At 38.8% G+C, this 20,145-nt stretch overlaps 1 protein-coding gene across 3 annotated transcripts in view; it reads left to right on the plus strand.

The window, feature by feature from the left end:
• luzp2 (leucine zipper protein 2) overlaps nucleotides 1–20,145 on the plus strand; it is a 238,038-nt gene that overhangs the window by 90,574 nt on the left and 127,319 nt on the right. For 2 of the 3 annotated variants that reach the window (XM_023952501.2, XM_023952509.2), the window contains exon 2: nucleotides 18,615–18,735. In XM_023952501.2, coding sequence (XP_023808269.1) covers nucleotides 18,615–18,735 — 121 coding nt within the window. The remainder of the gene's footprint in view (nucleotides 1–18,614; nucleotides 18,736–20,145) is intronic. The other variant, XM_023952504.2, reaches the window with a different exon arrangement.

Raw genomic sequence — 20,145 nt, forward strand, 5'->3', positions numbered from 1 at the left:
CACTATTTAATTAAGCAAATATGACTTAAATGTGTCTTTGTTTTTTTCTGGGTTTTTTTAATCTATGGATTTCATCATTTCTGTAATGAGTTTGATAATCAATCAATCAATCAATCAATCAATCAAATGCGTTGGCATTTGAAAAGCTAATATGGAAAAAATTGCCAGTGAGTGAGCCCAATAGTATCTGTCATCATGTAGTTGTAGAGTTAGATAAGCTTATTCTTCTTTAACATTCCTGGTACATTGTCTGTCCGTCCTGGGAGAGGATCCCTCCTTCATGTGGACATCCCTGAGGTTTCTTCTTTTTTCCCTCTGGAATCACTCTTGTGCGATCTTGTGGGGTCAAAATGACCCCACCCTTACATTGACATGTTCTCCCTATCGTGACAAAGGTGGATAAAGGTGAAGAAGATTTCATGTAATCCATGGACACCAGTGAAGATCAAAAATCACTGAAGAAATAAGGTTCAGTGCACTGTCTTGTCGGGTCTAGATGACCCCACTCCCAACGTTAAAGTGCCTTGGATAGCACAAGGGTTAAGGAGGTTATCCTTACAGAGAAGGAGTGTCTAAGGGCAGGGAGGCCCAGTTTAGCCTAGTCTGTTTAGTGTAGCAATTGCCTATTGTATTCTATTACTGATTTCATGTTTCTATACAATTACCGGTATGAACCCCATTGAGATGACTAATATTGTAATATTGGGCTATATAAATAAAGTTGAATTGAATTGATAGTCCACATACTGTTAAGTGCTTAGCATCAAGAGTCCTGAGCTACATTGAGTAAGGGAATGAGGTGAAGAGGCCTGTGCAAGGAGGTCGGAAGAGGTGGAGGAATATTTCTGGAGTCATGTGTGACAAACATCAGCAGGACTGAAGCTAATAATGATGTCATACAAATTATTAATTGCATCTCATGTCACTTTAGATTAGCGGCCCCGCATTAGCTAGACAGTTGTTGGGAAAGGCTCCAGCAACCCCATGCCCCCAAAGGGATTAAGTGGGTTTCGGAAATGGTTGAATGGATTTATACACACACTGCCACTCAAAATCTTTTATGTTCAGGGTCATAATCTTGCTGCAGAATGAACCCGTAGCCAACTAGAAACACACCAGAGTTTACTGCATGATGCTAAAAGAAATGCCAAACTTCATGATTCAGTTTAATTTTTTTTCTTCCTACGAAGTCATCAATCCTGGAGTCAGCGAAACCAGAACATGTCCAGTCCTTTAGCTTGACATTGTAGCCCTCATGAAATAATTTCACAGCCCTACGGAGTGACAAAGCAAAACATCGAAACGGTTCTATTTAATGCATTTCACACCAGTTTTAAGCAATTTACGATCTCAGTTTGATAAATCAAAGTTATCTCCACTGATCAAAACAGAAAATGAGCATTAGAATGGTTTAGAAGTTTTAATGTCTAACAAAACAGCTTTGTCTTTGCTCTTAAACATCTGAAAATGAGCCCAGAAGGAAGTTGAATGGTTTATTTGAACACTTGTGCTGAGTTCTTACAAAAGCTGCCTGCAGCTTCTGTGCTCTGAATCTCAGCCCTGCTCTTTTTCTCTAGGTTAACGCCTAGCCTGAGGATGATTTGTGGGAAACTAGAAGCAACATCAGAAACAACATATCCAAACAAATATGCACCAGAGACAGCATTGCTTTCCTGAGCCAATGAGCTGTGAATTGGGTGGGGGTCTGAAAATAAAAATGCATAACTTGTAGTGCCGGGTATAAATTATCAGAAAGACAAAATTTTAAACCTTTTTCTAGCGAGAGCCTTTATTTCATTTATGTTTTTACGAAACCCATCCTGAGGGCTTGTGTTTAAAAAGATAACTTAAAGGATCTTTGAAAACAGGCAAAACAGTAGTCAGTAGTAAACAGAACACTTCAATTTTGATGAAAAACCTTAATAGGAGATTTCATTCAAGAATCAACAACCTGGCAAACCACTGTGGCAAGCAGAACCTTGTAGCTACTCTCCGGTCCGTAACCCCTCCCCCCTGGATCCAGAAGGAGCAGTTCGTCTCGCTCTCTCTGCTTATCCAACCCTTAACCCTTGTGCTATCATGTGGGGTCATCTGGACCCCACAATACAGTGCGCTGAACAAGCATTCACCTGTCTTTGGGGTCCAGATGACCCCACTCTCAACGTTAACCTGCCTCCAACGCACGTTTACTTTGGGAGTGGGGTCATCTGGACCCCACAAGACAGTGCGCTGAAACTTTTTTCTTCAATGATTTGTTATCTTAACTGGTGTCCATGGATTACCTTTGTCATGGTAAGGATAACATGTCAATGTAAGGATGGGGTCATCTGGACCCCACAAAATGGCACAAGAGTTAAATAATCTAACCCCATGCCCTCTCCTTCCTTGAGTTCTTGTAAAATATATGTTTTGTGTCATTTATGATGTTGTGTTTTTGAACCTTCACAATAAACTTTTGTCGTCCATGGTGGTGTTATCCGTACATTTTTACATCCGTACAGTTATCGTACATTATCGCATGAACCCGTCACCATGAGTATTGAAATAAATCTTATAAAGTTTTTTTTTTGAAAGTGCAATGGAAGTTTTTATTTGCAAACTGTCCTACTGATCAATGAACGATTGATTTTCTTGCGCAAATGCAACGGAAACGGACTAGTGGAAATCAACCTTGAGCGCCTTGTCCAAAGCTCTTGGGTTCAGACATAGCTACGCAAGATCTTATGACTGTTTTTGGGCTCCTACGTCTGTTGAATGCACGTTAAAAGTTAAAATAGGTTATACTTTGACTAATCAAGGACTCGGATTTGGTAGTGACGTGTGGATGACGAACCTTTTAGTCCACGGAACTGACATCTGTTTTAAAATTCGTGGAGGAATTAATAATTGCGGTTTGTGTCCAAATCTTTCAAATGTCGGAACAGAACTGTCAAAGGAAAAAGCCTGGAGTGATATTTGTGTAATTTGCACTGCATCAACAGTTCACACCGAGCCGCTTTCATAGGTGGCAGACATGCGCTAGAATTGATTAGCGACAGTCCAGCATAAACACCATATCCCAAACGTGCATTCAGGAATGCCCTTTTAGCTCCTTCTTGAGAGCCACCTTCAAGCACAGATGAAGATGGGGCCCCCTGTTACTGTCGGTCTGTTTGGGGTAAAACAAATGATTTGAATTGAGTCTTGCCTTCTCCAAATTGATAATCCAGCCGCCAAAGGATTTCTCATCCAGATTGGAGTGGTGCACAAGCGGGGTAGTTAACCAGTAATCAAGTCACATCCGTCATCCTATTCCAAATTCTCCACCGCACTCCCCCCTCCTTCCCTCCCCTCAGCCTGACTTAACTCGTCCTCTCGTCTTTTCCCTGAGTGACACTTGGAAGTCGGGAAGAGCCTTCACTGATTGCCCTTGATGTGAATCAGATGCATCTGCCTGCTGGTTGCCAGTTCCCAACTTCTTGGCCATCGGTCAGACGAGAGGCAGAAATACTAAGAGAAACCCGAAACACCAGCAGGAATTAGGCTTTTCTTTATCCTCAGATAAGAAATGTGTTTCAGAATCACCTTTTCCAGGTGTCTGTCCCTTTTGAAGCTGGAAAACGTGCTGAGAAATAAGATTGGAATCAATAGCTGTTCATACTGAAACCTAATTAGGATTTAATCAGTGATGTTGTACAGTAAGTGTAAAAGGTAATTGAAAACTGCTAGCAATGTTAATCTTGTTTGGTAAAACACATTCAACATTTAGATGATGAGCTTGGTAGCCACTTATCACTGAAAAGAATTCCATTAAACAACATTTAGTTCTGGGCCTTTTTTTGCATTACAGTTATTCTCCCAACCAAATTATTTGGAAAATTTTCCCTCATTTTAAAATTTAAATAAAAAAATGTTAGCCTTGATAATTGCAACACAGATTTTTTTGTAGTATTATAATTACTGAAAGCCAATTAAATTAGTCTGGGGCCTTTTATTTTAATTTTTTTCTTTCCAATTTACAATTTTCTCCTTTAAAACCATTTTTGTGAGAATATTTGACATCCATTTTTTTAGTACGACCCTAACTTTTGTTTACAGTTACATTCTTGATATTATTACACAAAAAATCCACAAAAACTCAATTCCGAGTACATTTAGTTATTTTGTACTGCATAGAGATTTTTGTGTTTTGTAACAACTTTCAAACATGCAGAGACAAAATACAGATGTAAATATCCAACAACAAAGCAAAGATGAGGACAAAATAATGAGAAAACTGTCTAGAAAGCCAGGCGAAGATCCTTGTGTCATAACTCTTCTTAAGTTTGTTTGAAACCAAAAAGTTCAAAGCCAACGGCTTTTTGAAACCTTACATTTTGAACAAAAACATTGCTAATGGGGTTGTCGGTTTCATTCCTGTGTCAGTATAAACAGCCAGTGTGATTGGCAAGGTTGATTCGGGGAGTGCAGGGACGTTTTTCGGAGACACAGTTAATTAGGATTTCAGGGACATCAGTGCAAATGTACCTTTATAATAAATAAACATAAATACTAAAGACTGAAGCGATTGTCTGATGTTTCTAAAAAAAATTACTTTTAGAATATACAGTTGTTGTTGTTTTTTTTACCAGCATTCAAATCCTTCAGCTTTTACCAAGATGTTTATTAGCTTTAGTAGCAGCCACTTTCTATCCAAACAGTTCAACATGTGAGGACTCAACATCCAAGCTATGTAACCCTGGCCAAAGCATTCTGCACTAAATCTTTATGTCCCTCGGCTGCACAAGAAAGCCGGAATGGCTGGCCGTAAGGCTCCCAGGCAAAGTCATTCAAACTCCAGCTGAGGGTTTAAATCCGGTCCTGAATCCAAGGCATCCAAGAAAATGTGACTCCTCTTCAATCTGTCATTGATTAGCTTCTGTGAGGAAGCATCATTGCAGAAAGTTGAACTCTGAAGCTTTGCTTTATCTCACTCTGTTTCTCGAAATTCTCCTAGAGACGCTGCCAGAAAAGGGAAAGGTTTAGGATTTAGGATGGGAGTTTATTTAGACGTTTAAATCATGTTTTCTTTTTGTCAGAAAAATAAGTAAATAAAGGAAGAGCTCCACATGATCAGCTTACTGTCATTTGTTATCAAGAGATCTTGACTGTATTTAGCCGACTTTGTTTGCAGAGAGAACAGTTTCTCTGCGTAATAAAAACCATCTCAAAGTCCTTCAGCCAGGTAGTTTAGGGTTCCTCTCCAAACATCTTTTGTTCTATTGTAAGTGGTCTATTAATAATGGTTATACAGCATCAAAAACCTGCGTCGTTCTCTAGGACATACTTTCTACACAGCTGCAGAAATTCACCTCTGAGTGGTGGGCGGGACTGATAGCACGCAGTAAGCCCACCCTCCTTCCCATCATCCATTTGTTTTAGACGCTTCACTGCTAGCTCACAGCCATTGAATTGGACAGAGTGAGTGTGATTAAAAACATTATCCTGACAAATAGCATGACTGAGTAATAACTGATTATTTCTGTATAGAAGTCTATGGGATTTTGCTTTTTTTGGAGCCAGCAGGTACTTCCTGTTTGGAACAGCAGGGAGGAGGGGTCACTCAGTCCAGTTGTCTTTTACCATCAATGCTAACAACTCTTCACATCCCCAAGCTAACATTAGCGGTGCAACAAAAACATTGCAGCTATCCAAGATATGATTTCATTCGGACAACTTAATGATTGTGTGGGAACAAGATATTTATTATTTTATCCATGTCAGGTCACGGGGTCCGTACATTTTCATTAGAAGTGGCTGCTTGAACGCGCTCCGCCATGAGTGATGTAAATGTAGCTTCAAAGGGGCTGCTGCACTGTAACAGTGGGATTTTGCAATGTTATTTAATCACACTGTCATCATTTTTGGTGAAATAAAAATAGAGATTTGTTGGTTTTTATTTAATTTTTGTTGTCGTGTGACATTCAAGGTGCGCTTCCGATCTCACTTCCATGTATGCTCAAACACACACTCTCTGGATTGTACCGTTTTCTTTGAGCGTTCTTTGACAAAGCTGGAAAGAAAGCTGGATTACATGTTTTCAAAATGTCTCTAGGGGGAAAAGGCTAAGCCTTCCCACACACAATTTGTTGTTCTTAATAGCAGTGCCCATTGATGTTTGGCAGAGTTCTCCTTCAGAGTACGCTAAATAATTCAAGCTCCGTCCAGCTTTTATTGTGGTAGAACAATTACTGAAGTTGGATCTCGGTGTTGCACAGCTTTTAAAAGCAAGGACGGAGAAGCATTGCATTAGATACACTCAGATCCCACGTTTAATTGATGCTGGCAGCCAAAGTGGGTTGCTTCTAAAACCATAATTGTCTGGTATTTTTCTGTAGATTGAAAGGTTTTGACCATAGGAAGCGAGAATGGGTCCAGTCAATCTCTCACATCAAGCAACATAAATAATCCAAAACAGAAAAGTCTCACTAAATCTTTAGCAAAATTCAATTATTCGGTGAAAATACATGTGGTTAGAATGAAAAACAAATAGAAAAACACAATTTGACTGACAAGTAGATTGAAGGGGGATTTTATGTCACAGTGGGTATACATATTTTTTGTAAACTTCTTGTTCTTATTTTTTTAAACAAGGTTATTTTTTTAAAACTGCAGATCTAATGGATTTTAATAAGCTTAACCCAAGCAGCAGAGTACATGCCAAAGGTGAGCCATACGTATGTAAAGACGTTTTTAAACTGAAATTACTGATATTACCAAAACTAATCTCAAATTGGAGGGTCCTTTTGACAGATTTTGAACAATTTGGTTGAGTAATTTGCAAGCTCCCTCTTTCTATGAAGCGCATATCTTAAAATGCGTTCTTTTAATAGTTTAGAGAGTGATAGGGAGTTAAATTCTGAGAAAAAGGAAGTGGCTTCTACTCACGCATGAAATACCCTGCAAGTAATCATTGAATTATTCATCTAATATGCTAAGTATTTCTATTTCCACGCTTTAAATTCCCTTGGTTTAAAATTACATTAATTTTAAAAGAACTGCATTAAAAAAGGCTCCAAGTCTTTTTTTTTTTTTTGTGGAAAAAGGGTTGTTTAGGACTTTCTCCCCCCCCCCCCTTTTTTTCTGTTTACATTAAGTTCGTCAACTAAGCAAAGTCCACATTTGGTGGGCAGTTTACATGACCTGGTGTCCTCTGAGGATGTGTGTGCTCCACATAAACTTCTATAACGCATCTATTTCTTTATCCCGACAGTGTTTCCTCGTTATATCACGGTCGGTCCTGCTGTTTCACAGATTTTTTCAGTGCAGTTTTTTATTTACAGCTGCTATGTTCTGCGTTTTCATTGGTTGTAGACCGTTGTCAATCAAATATTTCCATCTCCTGTATAGAGGGGGTTCAGTTTGCCGAATCTACAGAAATCTTCAATAGTGAGCAGATCTTTGTTTTTGTTGTAGAAAAACTGGACTTATTTTTTATGGTTTGAACTTTGAGACTTTAAAGAAGAGAGAAAAGTGTGCAAATGTTCATGTTTGCCTGAGAAAAAGTGCATAAACTACGTCGTGAGGAGTTTTACAGCCTAAAACATCTGTAATCCTTCTTTGTTGATTTCACTTATCACAGGGTATTTATAGAATGTTAGTCCTACGATAAATAAGGGAACGCTGTACGGAGCCGATATTACCAAATGGTGGACCAGGGTCCTCATGCGGAATGACCGACTGTTCTCTCTGCACCAGCGGTAATTACCCTCTGGTAATTACAAATGGCTCACATGTTGCTGCCATTTACATCCAACAGGTCTATTGTGAAAAACATATGAGCAGGTAACGAAAGGAGTGAAACGTGTTATAACACAACCACATGGTACTTTCGAAGGTGAGGAAAGCCGATTATTGAAATGATTTACTAGTTTGTTGCAATGCAGGCCTAAATTTGTCCCTGTTTACTATTATGAATGTGTCTTAATGTGAACACAAAAAGAAATATTACTGAAAAGAAGCCAAAATATAGCAGGTGGACCTTGATTTGGATGAAGTTTTTGTTACTGGATCCATTAAAACCTCAATTGGTTACTCTTGGTTTAGAGGGTTGACTAAACAACCCAGTACAACCTAATTTTTATCGCCAGATGTGACAGTTTCATTGTAAAATCTAATGTGTCCCGCTAAATTTACCACTGCTTTACAAGTTTCAATTGTTTCACTAAAACATCTTAAAAATTGAGTGCTACACGTTTATCCATATGCACAAGACAGGGATACATTACCCTGTAATTGGTTAATGTACTGAATGTCCCAAGGCTTAGGAATGTGGAGGCACTGTATCTTTTTGTTTTTATTTTTTTTTATTTTTTTTATGGGATTGACAGAAAAGAATGTTATATTTCCTCAGTAAAGTAATTGAGAAAAATGTAGTGTTTAGGCAACCCTGACATAAGTGCAATTAATATTTCTTTCCACTGTCTGGTTTAATAAGACAGCAGTTGGTACACATGACCAACTTTTCTCTGCAGACACTTGATGATGGCCATGCTTTTCTAAAGGCATGAATTCATTTCTTGACAGTCCCTCCTCTCAAACACTTTTATTTGCCCCTCTAATGATGTAATTCATTCAGCTTGAAATTGGAAGAATCACAAAAGACCACTTTCACCCATAATCCCCATGAGTGCTGATAAACCCCTTTTGCTCAGTGGCTCTCCCTTTCTGAGTTGTGAAATATTGGATACTTAACATTGATCCTGCAGTGAGAGATGACACGTAATTTACGAGCACACATTTTCTAATACTGGCTCCAGATCCGGCGCTATTTGTTTTATGCCAATCCTGAACAGAAACAGTCATTGTTTAACACTGGTCAGCGTCTCAAATTCTTTATATGTAAAACATCCAACACATGTTAGAAATAGCTTTAACATTAATTTGGGGTCTTTGTTGGTTTAGACCTATTATTCTATCTTGTTCTGGGTTGCGGGGCCAGCAGCCAATTCAAAGACTCTTAGACCTCCCTTTGCACAGGAACTTCCTCCTGTTTTGCCAATCCAGCCAAGAGACATACTCCCTTCAGCATGTGCTGGGCCTCCTCCCACTGGGATATGCCTTGAATGCCTCACCAAGTAGGCATCAAAAGGAGATGACTGGGACACCCCTATTGACCTTTCTTGTGCTCTGTGATTTGAGGGACGGAATCTAACCATCAGCTATACCCCCTATTTCAAAATCCCTGTGCTTGCTTTAGAATGCTTGTAGTGATTTGACATTGTATGTCTCCCTATATTGTGGTTCATTCCCAAGTGGACTTCCTGGTGTGTTGCAGCCATTGATGTGGGACAGAATGCTAGCACTCATGAGGTTTACATCACATACTGATGGCTGAGTGAAGAAGTTTTAGTTCAATTAATTTAGCAAATTTTGCAAAAGAAATACCAGACTATAACACAACTACCAGTTATCAGTTTGATGGTTTTATTTTTTTAAGAGGTTTTTTTTCTTTTAATGCCAACACACAGCTCAAACCTTTTTTGTCTTAAATCAAAGGAATATTTCTACACAGGTCTTGAAGATAAGCTAGAAATGATTTGGTTTAGAATAACTTTCACATTTTCCAAAAAAAAACCTATTCTTGTCCAGTACTTTTATTATCGTTAAAACTAATGGCTTTTATTGAGGCAAATGAGTTTTCCGCTATTAAACATTCTGCTTCCTTCATAACCTTCTGATTAAGTCATTATTGTCTCCTTGGATATTTTTAGTCGTTCAGTCCTTTTCAGGTCGCTTCATTACTGTTTTATGTTTTTGCCATTTCTATACAAAGACTTTCACTGTGTTTTCTTGTACTTTTCACAAGACACAGCACCAATGTATGGTCTGTTATAGACTTAGCTCAAATATCAGTCGCACAGAACTTTGAGGCAAAAGGGACAGAAAAAAAATCATCATACTTCATTAAGGCTACGTTCACCCTACAGGCTGAAACGACCCAATTCCGATTTTTTTTGCCCCTATGCGACTTGTATCTGATCTTTTCATGACAGTCTGAACAACACAGATCCGATCTTTTCAAATGCGACCCAGGCCACTTGGGTATATGGTCCTTGATCTGATACGTATCCAATCTTTTGAAATGCGACCTCCGTCTGAACGGCCAGGCCACATGAATCCGACCCGTACGTCATCGATACGCTACAAACGTCATCATTCTGCGTTGAAGTAGGCAGGAACTAGAACATAAACATCAACCATGGCAGACGATGCTGCTGTCAGTCAGTGAAAGGGAAGCGAGGTCACCGAGTTGATTAATATTTGGGGTGACAGCTCTATTCAGGCAAAACTCGAGGGCTCTTATTGCAACCGGGCGTTTTTTGAAAATATTTCCAGCGAAATGGCCGAGCGTGGTGTTGAACCTTTCCCGCGATGACTTTTTTTTTCTCCCTTTCCGGCCGTGGTCAGAAGCATGGGGGAGACCTTCTCCAGGGCCGAAGGCAGACCCTCCTCTGGGGTTCACTTCCCCGTTCGGACCCTTAGAAACTCCAGAGCGGGTTAATAAAAAGTCAAAAGCATTTATTCTGGGGGAACCCTTCTTTTATTACCGTTCTCCTTCCTCCCTAACACACAACATGAATGCGCGCCCCCACTGCCCCCCTCATTCTCTACCTTGCTGTATGCGCTCTCTCCTTTTCTTACACACACACACACACGCGTGCAGCCCTAGCACATAAACATCCCCATTCCACAACAGTGGGTACAGACGATCCTGGCTCCAATGCCTTCTAAAATGAGAAGACTGTAATTGTGCTGTGTCCTTTGTGAAAATAAATGTAATAATGCAAAAAGAGCTCAGCTGTTGACAACTCTATTGTTGAAATCTATTGTTAACGTTAGCTACTTCCACAAACAAACAGTACTCTTCTGCGCATGTGGGTCACTTCTGGGTCATTTCACGGTCACACAGGAGATTTCACAAAAATCCTCATTCAATTCAATAAAGAAAAACGAAATCCGGTAAAAACGACGAAACCTCAGGGGTGCCCACATGAAGGAGGGATCCTACCCCAGGACGGACAGGCGGTGAACCAGAACTCATAGAGAAGAATTAACTTATCTAAATCTACAACTACACATTTAAAGTCCAGCAGACGAGCTTCATCCAGACGAAAGAGGGGAGTGGGAAAGAGGGACAGAACAAAAATCACACTGCACCAAACAGAGGCATGGAGAACTAAATGATGAATAATGATCATAAATAGAGGAGAGAAAGAGAATAGAAGTAGATGAGAATAGAGGACAGAACCCCAGTGCACCATAGTTTCCCCAGCTTCAAACTTCTAGCAGCCTACTAACAACTTTATTGTTATTGTTAAGTTTAATTTAAACACATTAACAGTAAGTTAAATAATCTCTGATTACTAGCTAGCCTGACAATAAGCCTGTCCAAAGAGGAATGTTTTAAGTCTAACTTTGAATGTAGAAACTGTGTCGGCCTCTCTTACATGAGTTGGGAGTTTATTCCATAAAACAGGGGCTTGGCGGCTAAACGCTCTACCTCCAACAGTACCTTTACAAATTCTAGGAACCACAAGCAGTCCTGCATTATGCAAGTGTTCTGTTTGGATGGTAAGGCATTATGAGGACTTCGACATAGGATGGGGCCATACCATGTAAGACCTTATAGGTCAGCAGGAGGATTTTGAAATTAATTCTAGAATCAACTGGGAGCCAGTGAAGTGAAACTAAGACAGGAGTGATGTGATCTCTTCTGTTAGTTCCTGCTAACAATCTAGCTGCTGGGTTCTGAACAAGCTGAAGACTTCTTAAGGGAACTCTTAGGACACGCTGAAGGTATAGGTGGAAGTAAAGCTGCTTAACTACAACTCTTTCTAGGTTTTTTTAAATAAAGGGGAGGTTTGATACTGTTCTATAGTTGGCCAAGTTACTAGGATCTAAACTGGGCCAACCTTGTTTGTAACACGTAAAAAAACAGACTGATACCGCTAAAACAAACGTTACTACGCTAACACCCAACCTCGTTAGTAACCCAAAAAAGAAAACAGTTAGACATGCCAAACGTCAGCATTTACCATAACACCCAACCTCGTTTGCAACTCATGAAAAAGACAGACTGATGGTTTAACAGCGCGCTGTGTGCTCCGGATCATAAGCCACACTGTATTTTTTTGAAAAAATTAAGGCTTTAAAGTGTGTCTTATGGTGCAGAAATTGCCGTATTAGAGTCTTAAAGTGTACAATGGTAAACACTAAAGACTTTGTTTCCCATCTGTTCTTAATGTCAGAAGATGCTGGCATGATGTCGTGTATCCAATTGAAGAGAAGTCTAGATTCAGCAATATTAATTCCTAGCAGGTAAAACTAATTTTAGTTTTTCAAAAATGTGGTCAATAGCAATTTCTTTATACAGGTAATTATATTTTTATATGTTTTCAATATTTCAATACTTTATTTATCGACCACATGTAATTAATATAGACAACTTTGACAGATATATTTTAACAACAATGCATACTCAGTCTGTGTTTCACATGTGCATTATTTTGGATTTGAAATAATCAGTGGAGATTAAAGGTGACTATACGTGTGCACCATGACAACAGGTCCACTGGTGGACAGGCCTCCAATGACATTGAGCCCACAGGAACCTTTTAATTTGTCCTTGTCTCTACTACTGTCTGTCTCCTGCAAAATTTCTAAAAATAGCAAGGCTGATGCTGAGGGGAGGCGGAGACACTTGCTTACTCAACCTGCTGTCACATACTGAGCTCTTCATGTTTACTGTGGCTAATTGCAAGGCAGACGATAGTGGATAATCCCTGCGATGTCATTGTGCGTTGCATTAGGTTTCACTTGCCTCTTCAAACGCAGAGCTGTTTTTTTAAGATTGTTACCAGCTAATATTTTTCCTTTCATGCTGGGAAGTAATTCCCTCAGTGCCATCCGCAACCAGGCTGAATTAAAAAGAATAAAGCATGTGAAGGACTGGAAAATAAAGATGAACACAGGTGTTGGTTTTAGCGAGAACAGAGTGTTCATAAGCAGCTTGTTTATGCATGTAGACCTGCATGCAAAAAGCTATTCATAGCAATTCTGAGCAGTGTTAGCATTGGCTATAAGGAGGAGGTGAAATATGTAACATATCTAGGTCACATAAATTGAATGAATCAGGTATCTGGAAATATAATTGATGTTTTTAAGCTTATACAACAAAGTTATTTTAGTCTCTGAAGTATCTTTAGATGTTGTGAGGAGGAGAGCATGCGGATACAAAAAAAAGTGAGGTTCTCTATTTACCTCTAAGTTTACCTCCTATCCTCACCTGTGCCCATGAGCTATGGGTTGTGAATGAACTGATAAGATGAGGTACAGGTGGCAAAGAGTACTAAGCTTCAAGGAGTGGCAGGGGTCCCCTTTGGAGATGGGGTTTGAAAGTCAGGCATCCAGAAAGAACTTGGGGGACTTTACATTGAGAGGCACCAGCAAAGGTGGTTGAATGATGTTAAGAAGAAAAGAAAAAAAGCTCCACCCACATACTCTGTGATTTAACCCTAAAGACATGTCCAACTGGGAGGGGGATCATTGGCAGACGTGATTTAGAAAAACTAACTTTTGACTTGACCGGTAAACACTTTGGCTTCCTTTCAGAAATCTGGGATAGGTCTGGGGATCCCTGCTAAAAAGTTGAAAAGTAAAATTTGTAATGCCCAATAATTTGGTCAACATCAAAAACTAATGGATGACGCAGAAGCATAAACCATCCTCCACTTAGCGTTGGACGGTTGCCTCTGCGAAGTTCATTAATTGATGATAATGGATACCTATAACTGTCGTACCCCTCTTATACCATAGACACTTACGGAATAAATATTAAATCAAATGTAATCCATTCATCTTTTAAACCTGTTTTGTCCCTTTCGGGGTCACTGGGCTGCCGGACCCATACCGGCTACTCGTAAGCAAAGGCAGGGGACACCCTGGACAGGTCGCCAGTCTGTCGCAGACCCACAAATCACACACCCACGCACACTCACATTCACAATTTAGAGTTACCAATTAACCTATGAAGCATGTTTTTGGAGAAAAACCACACATGCAAAGGGAAGAACAGGCAAACTCCACACAGAAAGGTCCCCCCATTGGTGTTCTGTTTCAGGTCTCCCAGCCGGGACTTGAACCGGGGGCCTTCTTGCTTTGAAGCAAGAGTGCTAACCACTTTCGCAAAAGCAGAATATTTGATAACCGGTCGTCATGGCTACTGAGCCTGCACCCATCTTCCTGTGGAATAACATGTCCACATATGTTCCAAGTTTTTGTTGGTCTGGTTACCAACTAGTGTCTACGCCAGCGCAAAAACATTCAGGCCAAGTGACCGGAACCTCTTTTCTAGGTGTCCACTGTCCCTTTTAATGGAGAGCCTGCAGCCAATCAAAATTGAGTATTCACCAGAACCATAGAAATGGAATGGGTGGATGGATGGAAATGAAAAGTTACAAATTGTCTCAAAACATTTGAATTAAACCTTATCAAATGTCCTGTAAACCTCTGACTATAGTAGACCTGGGACAATAAACTATTTTTTTCATTGATATGGCAATTCCTGGTAAAACATGTTTGTGTGTAAACGCAATGCCAATACAAAAATATTTTTTTTACATGTTCAACAAAATTAAGCGTCGATCAATAGTAATATTTCTTGTCCAGCTCTTTCATTAGATGAGGTCTTGCAGCTTTTTTTAAGTTTTAGTCGTTGCTTGGATGTTGTGTTCAGTTGTTCAGTTTCATTATCCTCTATGGCTCTTTTTTTTTTTTTAATGCTGAAGGGTCAGCCTCATATAATTCAGGCACCTGCTGTGACTCCAAGGGCAAAGAAATATTTGTCCTCTATAATTTGATCGTATAAATGACGCCTCCCTCCTCACTCTCCGTTTCATCAAGACAGCCAGGAATTCATTTCAATTTGCAGATGTCCAGAATGAAAGATTTCATTATCTCATCTCCATTGCTTTATGACCATGTGCCTGTTGGTGCCATTCCTTATCCGTTTTTTTTTTCGTCGTCAAGTGTGGGTTTGTCATTGACATCACTGCCTTGGAAAGAAAGGCCATCCCTGATTGGGAGGAGCCTGATTGAGTAGTAAACTCTTTAGAGGTCATGGTACAATCATGCAGCTGTTACCATTTGTTCGCTGTAATGAGCAGTTTGTAGAGGCTTGGGTGAGCCGAAAAAAAGACAAGACTTTATCTGAAAACCTTGAGATATACATGTTTCTGTGTCAGTGGGACTCAAATTATGTGTCTTATTCATTTCACAGATACCCAAGGGCCTATTCCATTGGGTAATGAATAATATGGCAGACTGGGAGGATTCTCTCACCCCATCTTCCCTTATTGCTTGAACCTGTAATAAATTTCACGCCAGTGCCATATGGTAGCAAGTCAAGTGTGGGATTCAGTATGCTGTGTTATTTATTTATTTCCCAGGTGATGCTATTCTGTTAGTGATTTATGTGTTATTGTGCGTGATCTGCTGCTGGGATCTATGACATGGGGTGTGAAGGGGTTTTTGGAAGACAGCCCGGGCGGAAACAAAGCCGTTGATTCATAAGAAGGTTCTACTGTAGGCTCCGTTTGGGAGCTCTGGGTTTTGCGGTGAAACACAAATTATCAACCAGATTCTGTCATAGTGATTCATGAAAGAAAATATAAAAAGTCACGGAAAAAAAAAAAAAATGGTTCTACAAACTGCTTTTAGCATGAATCTTTCTTTATTTCTATTAAGCTTTGGCCAATAACAGCAGCAAGTGTTGAAGGCTTTTTTGTTAGTTTTTTTAAGAAATTCAATTTGCTTTATATAAAACATTCAGAGGAAATATTAAAGGAGTGATAATTAAAATAAAATAAAAACGTAAAGAAAGTTTAAAAAGTTGAGTTCAAAGTAAGCTGAAAGTACAATTTAGTATGTAATTGTTTGAATGAAAACTAATCAAATGCAGCTGAGACTAGGTGGGTCTTTAAACTGTATTTAAGTAAAACGAGTGTTTCAGCTGATCTAGGCTTTGTGAAAGTCTGTTCCAGATCAACAGGACATGGAAGCTGAATTCAGCTTCTCCGTGTTTGGTTTTAACTAGAACTTGAGAAAAGACTGGATCCAGATGACCAGAGAGGTCTGGCTGTTACACACTGGGTCAGGACGTCAATCATGTATCATGGTGCTAAACCATTCAAAGCCTTATAAACCAGAAACAGAACTTTAAAGTCCTCAGGCAGTCAGTGTAAAGACCTCAGAGGTGGTCTACTTTTTTGGTCCTGAGAACCTGAGGCGCAGAGTTCTGAATAGGCTGCAGTTTCCTGAATGATTTTCTTGTTTTAAAAAAGGTATCATCTTAAAAAATATTATTATCTGTACTACAGGTGCATTTAAAGGGTCTACTGTATATCATGCTATTCTTAAGCCTTTCATAATAATCTATATCCATATAGATGATCATTAAATACCTTTGGTAAACTAAAGAACAATTTTTAAAAATGAAATGTGAGTTATTTTCACAGTTCATTTTCCTACCCTGGAGTAAGACTCGACGATATCTGAGGCACCGGCTTTCTCTCCTTGTGGGTGCCGCCCATTTTTGTGGGTGCCGCCTAGAGCCGGCCTCGGCAGTATATCTGCGTTTTGCCCACGAAAACAAACAACATCCAAACTTTTGTAAAGATGGACGTGCACATTTTGGAAAAGCGTTTTTGCCAAACATCGCTAGCTCCATGAGGAAAGTGTGTTTCTGTGTTATGCTGGGGGCTGTACTGACAGCGCAGACTCTTCCTGGAAGGGGCTGTTCCCTTGTGACATCACAATGTGAGAACCCGCTCATTCTCGTGGGTTGGAAGGGGCTGGTGCACGTAGGGCAGGTTTTCAGAGGAATACTCAGAAATGTGGTTATGGATCAAAATACCGTAAAATGAGGAGTGAACACTAAAATAAACCTAAAAGATCCAAAAAGTTTACTTTTGCATGGTTTAGGCCCTTTAAAAGACTTTTATTTTCTAAAAAAACTGCAGTCTGCCTTATAAATTAAATAATTGTGGTTTTGCTAAATGATGTCAAATAAATATTGAGAGGTAAATGTAACATGTAGCAGTGCTGGACTTTTTTCTCTCTACATGTTAATAACAAGTTTGGGAGTTACTGTAGTCACAGTAAAATTTGTTTTAGAGGTATCGGTCTGTTCTTTTAACGTGTTGCAAACAAGGATGGGTTTTATTGTGAACAGGTAAACGTGGCTAACGCGGCTAATGTGTCTAACGCGGCTAATGTGGCTAACGGGGCTAATATATAACATGTCAGACTGTGGGTATATCCGAATTCTCCCCCCCCGTAACCCCTATATAATGCGTTTTGCCTTTTTGTATTGCGGTCTGAATCTACAATTCCAAAAACGAGGGCCCAAAAAATTTCCCAGAAGTCTCTGCGAAAAACCAGTGTACATCGATGCTCACTAGATCGGCGAAAAAAGACCACAATGCATTGCATTGGAACCTTTTTTACCCCAAAAAATGTATTTAAATGTATTTTTTTGATAAACCATCAACATTTTTATCTTCAGAAGACAGTGGACTCGTAAATAATCCTCACAAAACGTTCATTTTAATTGGATTTTAACTTCGTGAAATCGATGATGTCATATCCACTGTTGAAAAAAAAATCTGTGTTTTTTACTTTAGAAATACTGTTAACACAGCTGTTAAAGTTTGACTGACTGACTTATCTCTGACTCTTTTGTCTCACTAAATGCATCCTATAGTTCTGTATGCAAGTTCAAAATTAGATAATTTATTGACTGTTTATCTTATAATGCGGTGCACCCTAAAGTGCAGAAAATATGGTTGCTTTCATATACAATACTTGCATTAAGCAGTAAAAACATATTCTGCCTTTGGAGCAAAATGAGGCAGTTTTTATAACACTCACAGGGACAGAAAAAATCCATTCTATCTGCAGCAATCCTAATTTTTTAAATTGAGCCAATACCTTTTATTCACATACATACACACTGCTAAAGCTGTAATTGTCTTGGTGTTTTACTAAAAATGTTTATCGACTGAATGTTTGCTCTTTTAGTCTTTTTTTTATTCATGGGCTGCTCATTAACTATAAAATATATTCCTTTGACCTCACTGGACACTTACTTTCGATAAAACAAGAATAGAAAGGAGGATGTTTATTAAGGCTTTTGAAACCTTTTTTTTAAGCACATCAATAACTAAAAGCACAACTTGAGAGCATTGTTTGACTAATACAGTATAAAATGTTTTTCTTTGAACTAATTGTATAGTCAAAATCAAGATTAAGTAGGAAATATAGGAGAACATCAAAGGTCAAACGGCTTGTTGTTTTAAAATGCGGACTAAACCAAATGGCTGAAAGAAAAATAAATGTTTCATTGGGTTTCCTTTCATATGTTTAAGGCCTGAACAGTTACGATTTTTCTTCCTATGTTTTGCTGTTTCTGGTAGTTTCTCAACGTTTTTTTCTAATAAAGAATAAAAATTGTGAATTTCAATAGAATTGACAATGAATAAAATTGCATCATTTTGTGATAACAAATTTAATGGTCAAACCTCACTTTCTCTCAGCAGACACAGCTACGATGGGCTGGACAAGAAACTGAAGGAAGTTTTCAACGAACGCAGCGGCATTCTACATCAGCTCTCGAAGACATCAAAAGAACTGAACAGCTTAAAAGGCAACCTTCAGGTTGGAGTTTTACTGTCCTTATCTTTTATACATTCTCTGCATCACAGGTCTTTTCAAGCTGTGAGCTGCAAGTCATTCTTGGAGCTCTATTTTCCTCTCACTGTTTTTTTTTATTTTTTTTTTATTTTTAATCAGCCCGCTGTAAACTAACTAGATGTCATTAAATATTGATGGGGAAATGTTTGTCAGTTCAGTAGGCCCAACCCATTGTTACATATCTAATGATTTTAGAGAAATGCGGTTGGCGAAAAATGGAGATGCATTGTCAGAGTCAACAAATCCAAATCCAAAAAAAGAAGATTAAGGAACCCTATTTAATCTTTTTTTCAGGAAAATAAGAGTTAAAATCCCAAAAATAGGGATAAAAATATAAAATAACTAGCCTAAACAGCAAAATACAGCATTTTTCACACTCTAAGGGACATTTAAAACACTTATTTTATTTTCAATAAACCGACTTTACCAAATGAACCGGAGCACCTTTATCTATGGATAATTGTGGTTGTCAAAGCGATTTTGAGAAGTACCACGCGATCTGTGAAAATGGTTTGGTCAGGTTTTTTGCTAAGTTCCAAACAAGTTTTGGTTTTTTTCTGTGAATATGCTAGAGTGTCGAATGTGTAGCGGTATTGGACTGTTTTTTTTCTTTCTTCTTGTGTGTGTGTGTGTTCCAAAGAATGTTAGGAGTTAGCATAGTCACATTAATGTTATTTTAAACGGTATCTTCCTGTGTTTCTACGTGTTGCAAACAATGTTGGGAATTACAGGTACAGCAAAGAATTCACATTGGCTAACTCTTTTAATGTGGCTAACATATAGTGGGGTTAGACTATAGTTTTTTTATGTGTTACTAGCAAGGTAGGGTGTTAGAATAGTCACAGAAACATTTGTTTCAGCTGTATCAGTGTTATTTTTTTTGTATTTTTCATGATCAAGGTTTGGAGTTACAGGTATTGTGAACATGCTTACACAGCTAATGCTATTGCGTGGCTAATGTATAGCATGCTACAAACAAGTTCTAGGTTACGTCCAAATTCCTTAACTAGTCACTACATATTGCACTATATATTGCGTTCGCCATTTTGTAGTGGTGTCCGAATCTACAAATCCAAAATCGAGTGCCCTAGAAATTTACTAGAAGTCTCTGCGAAAAACCAGTGTGATGCTCACTTGATCGGCAAATATAGGCCACAATGCATTGCGTCGGAAATATTTCCCCCCAAATAATTTATTAAAATGTACTTTTTTAATAAACCAACAACATGTACATCTTCAGAAGACAGTGGACTCATAAATAATCCATGCAAAATGCTCATTTGAATTAGATTTTAACTTCGTGAAATCGATGATGTCACATCCGCCGTTAGAAAAAATAGTGAGCATGCTTGCTTTTAAAATACTTGCTTTTAA

Source organism: Oryzias latipes, chromosome 3 (assembly GCF_053564925.1).
Source record: "Oryzias latipes strain Hd-rR chromosome 3, Olatipes_Hd-rR_3.1".
NCBI classification, from domain to species: Eukaryota; Metazoa; Chordata; class Actinopteri; order Beloniformes; family Adrianichthyidae; genus Oryzias; species Oryzias latipes.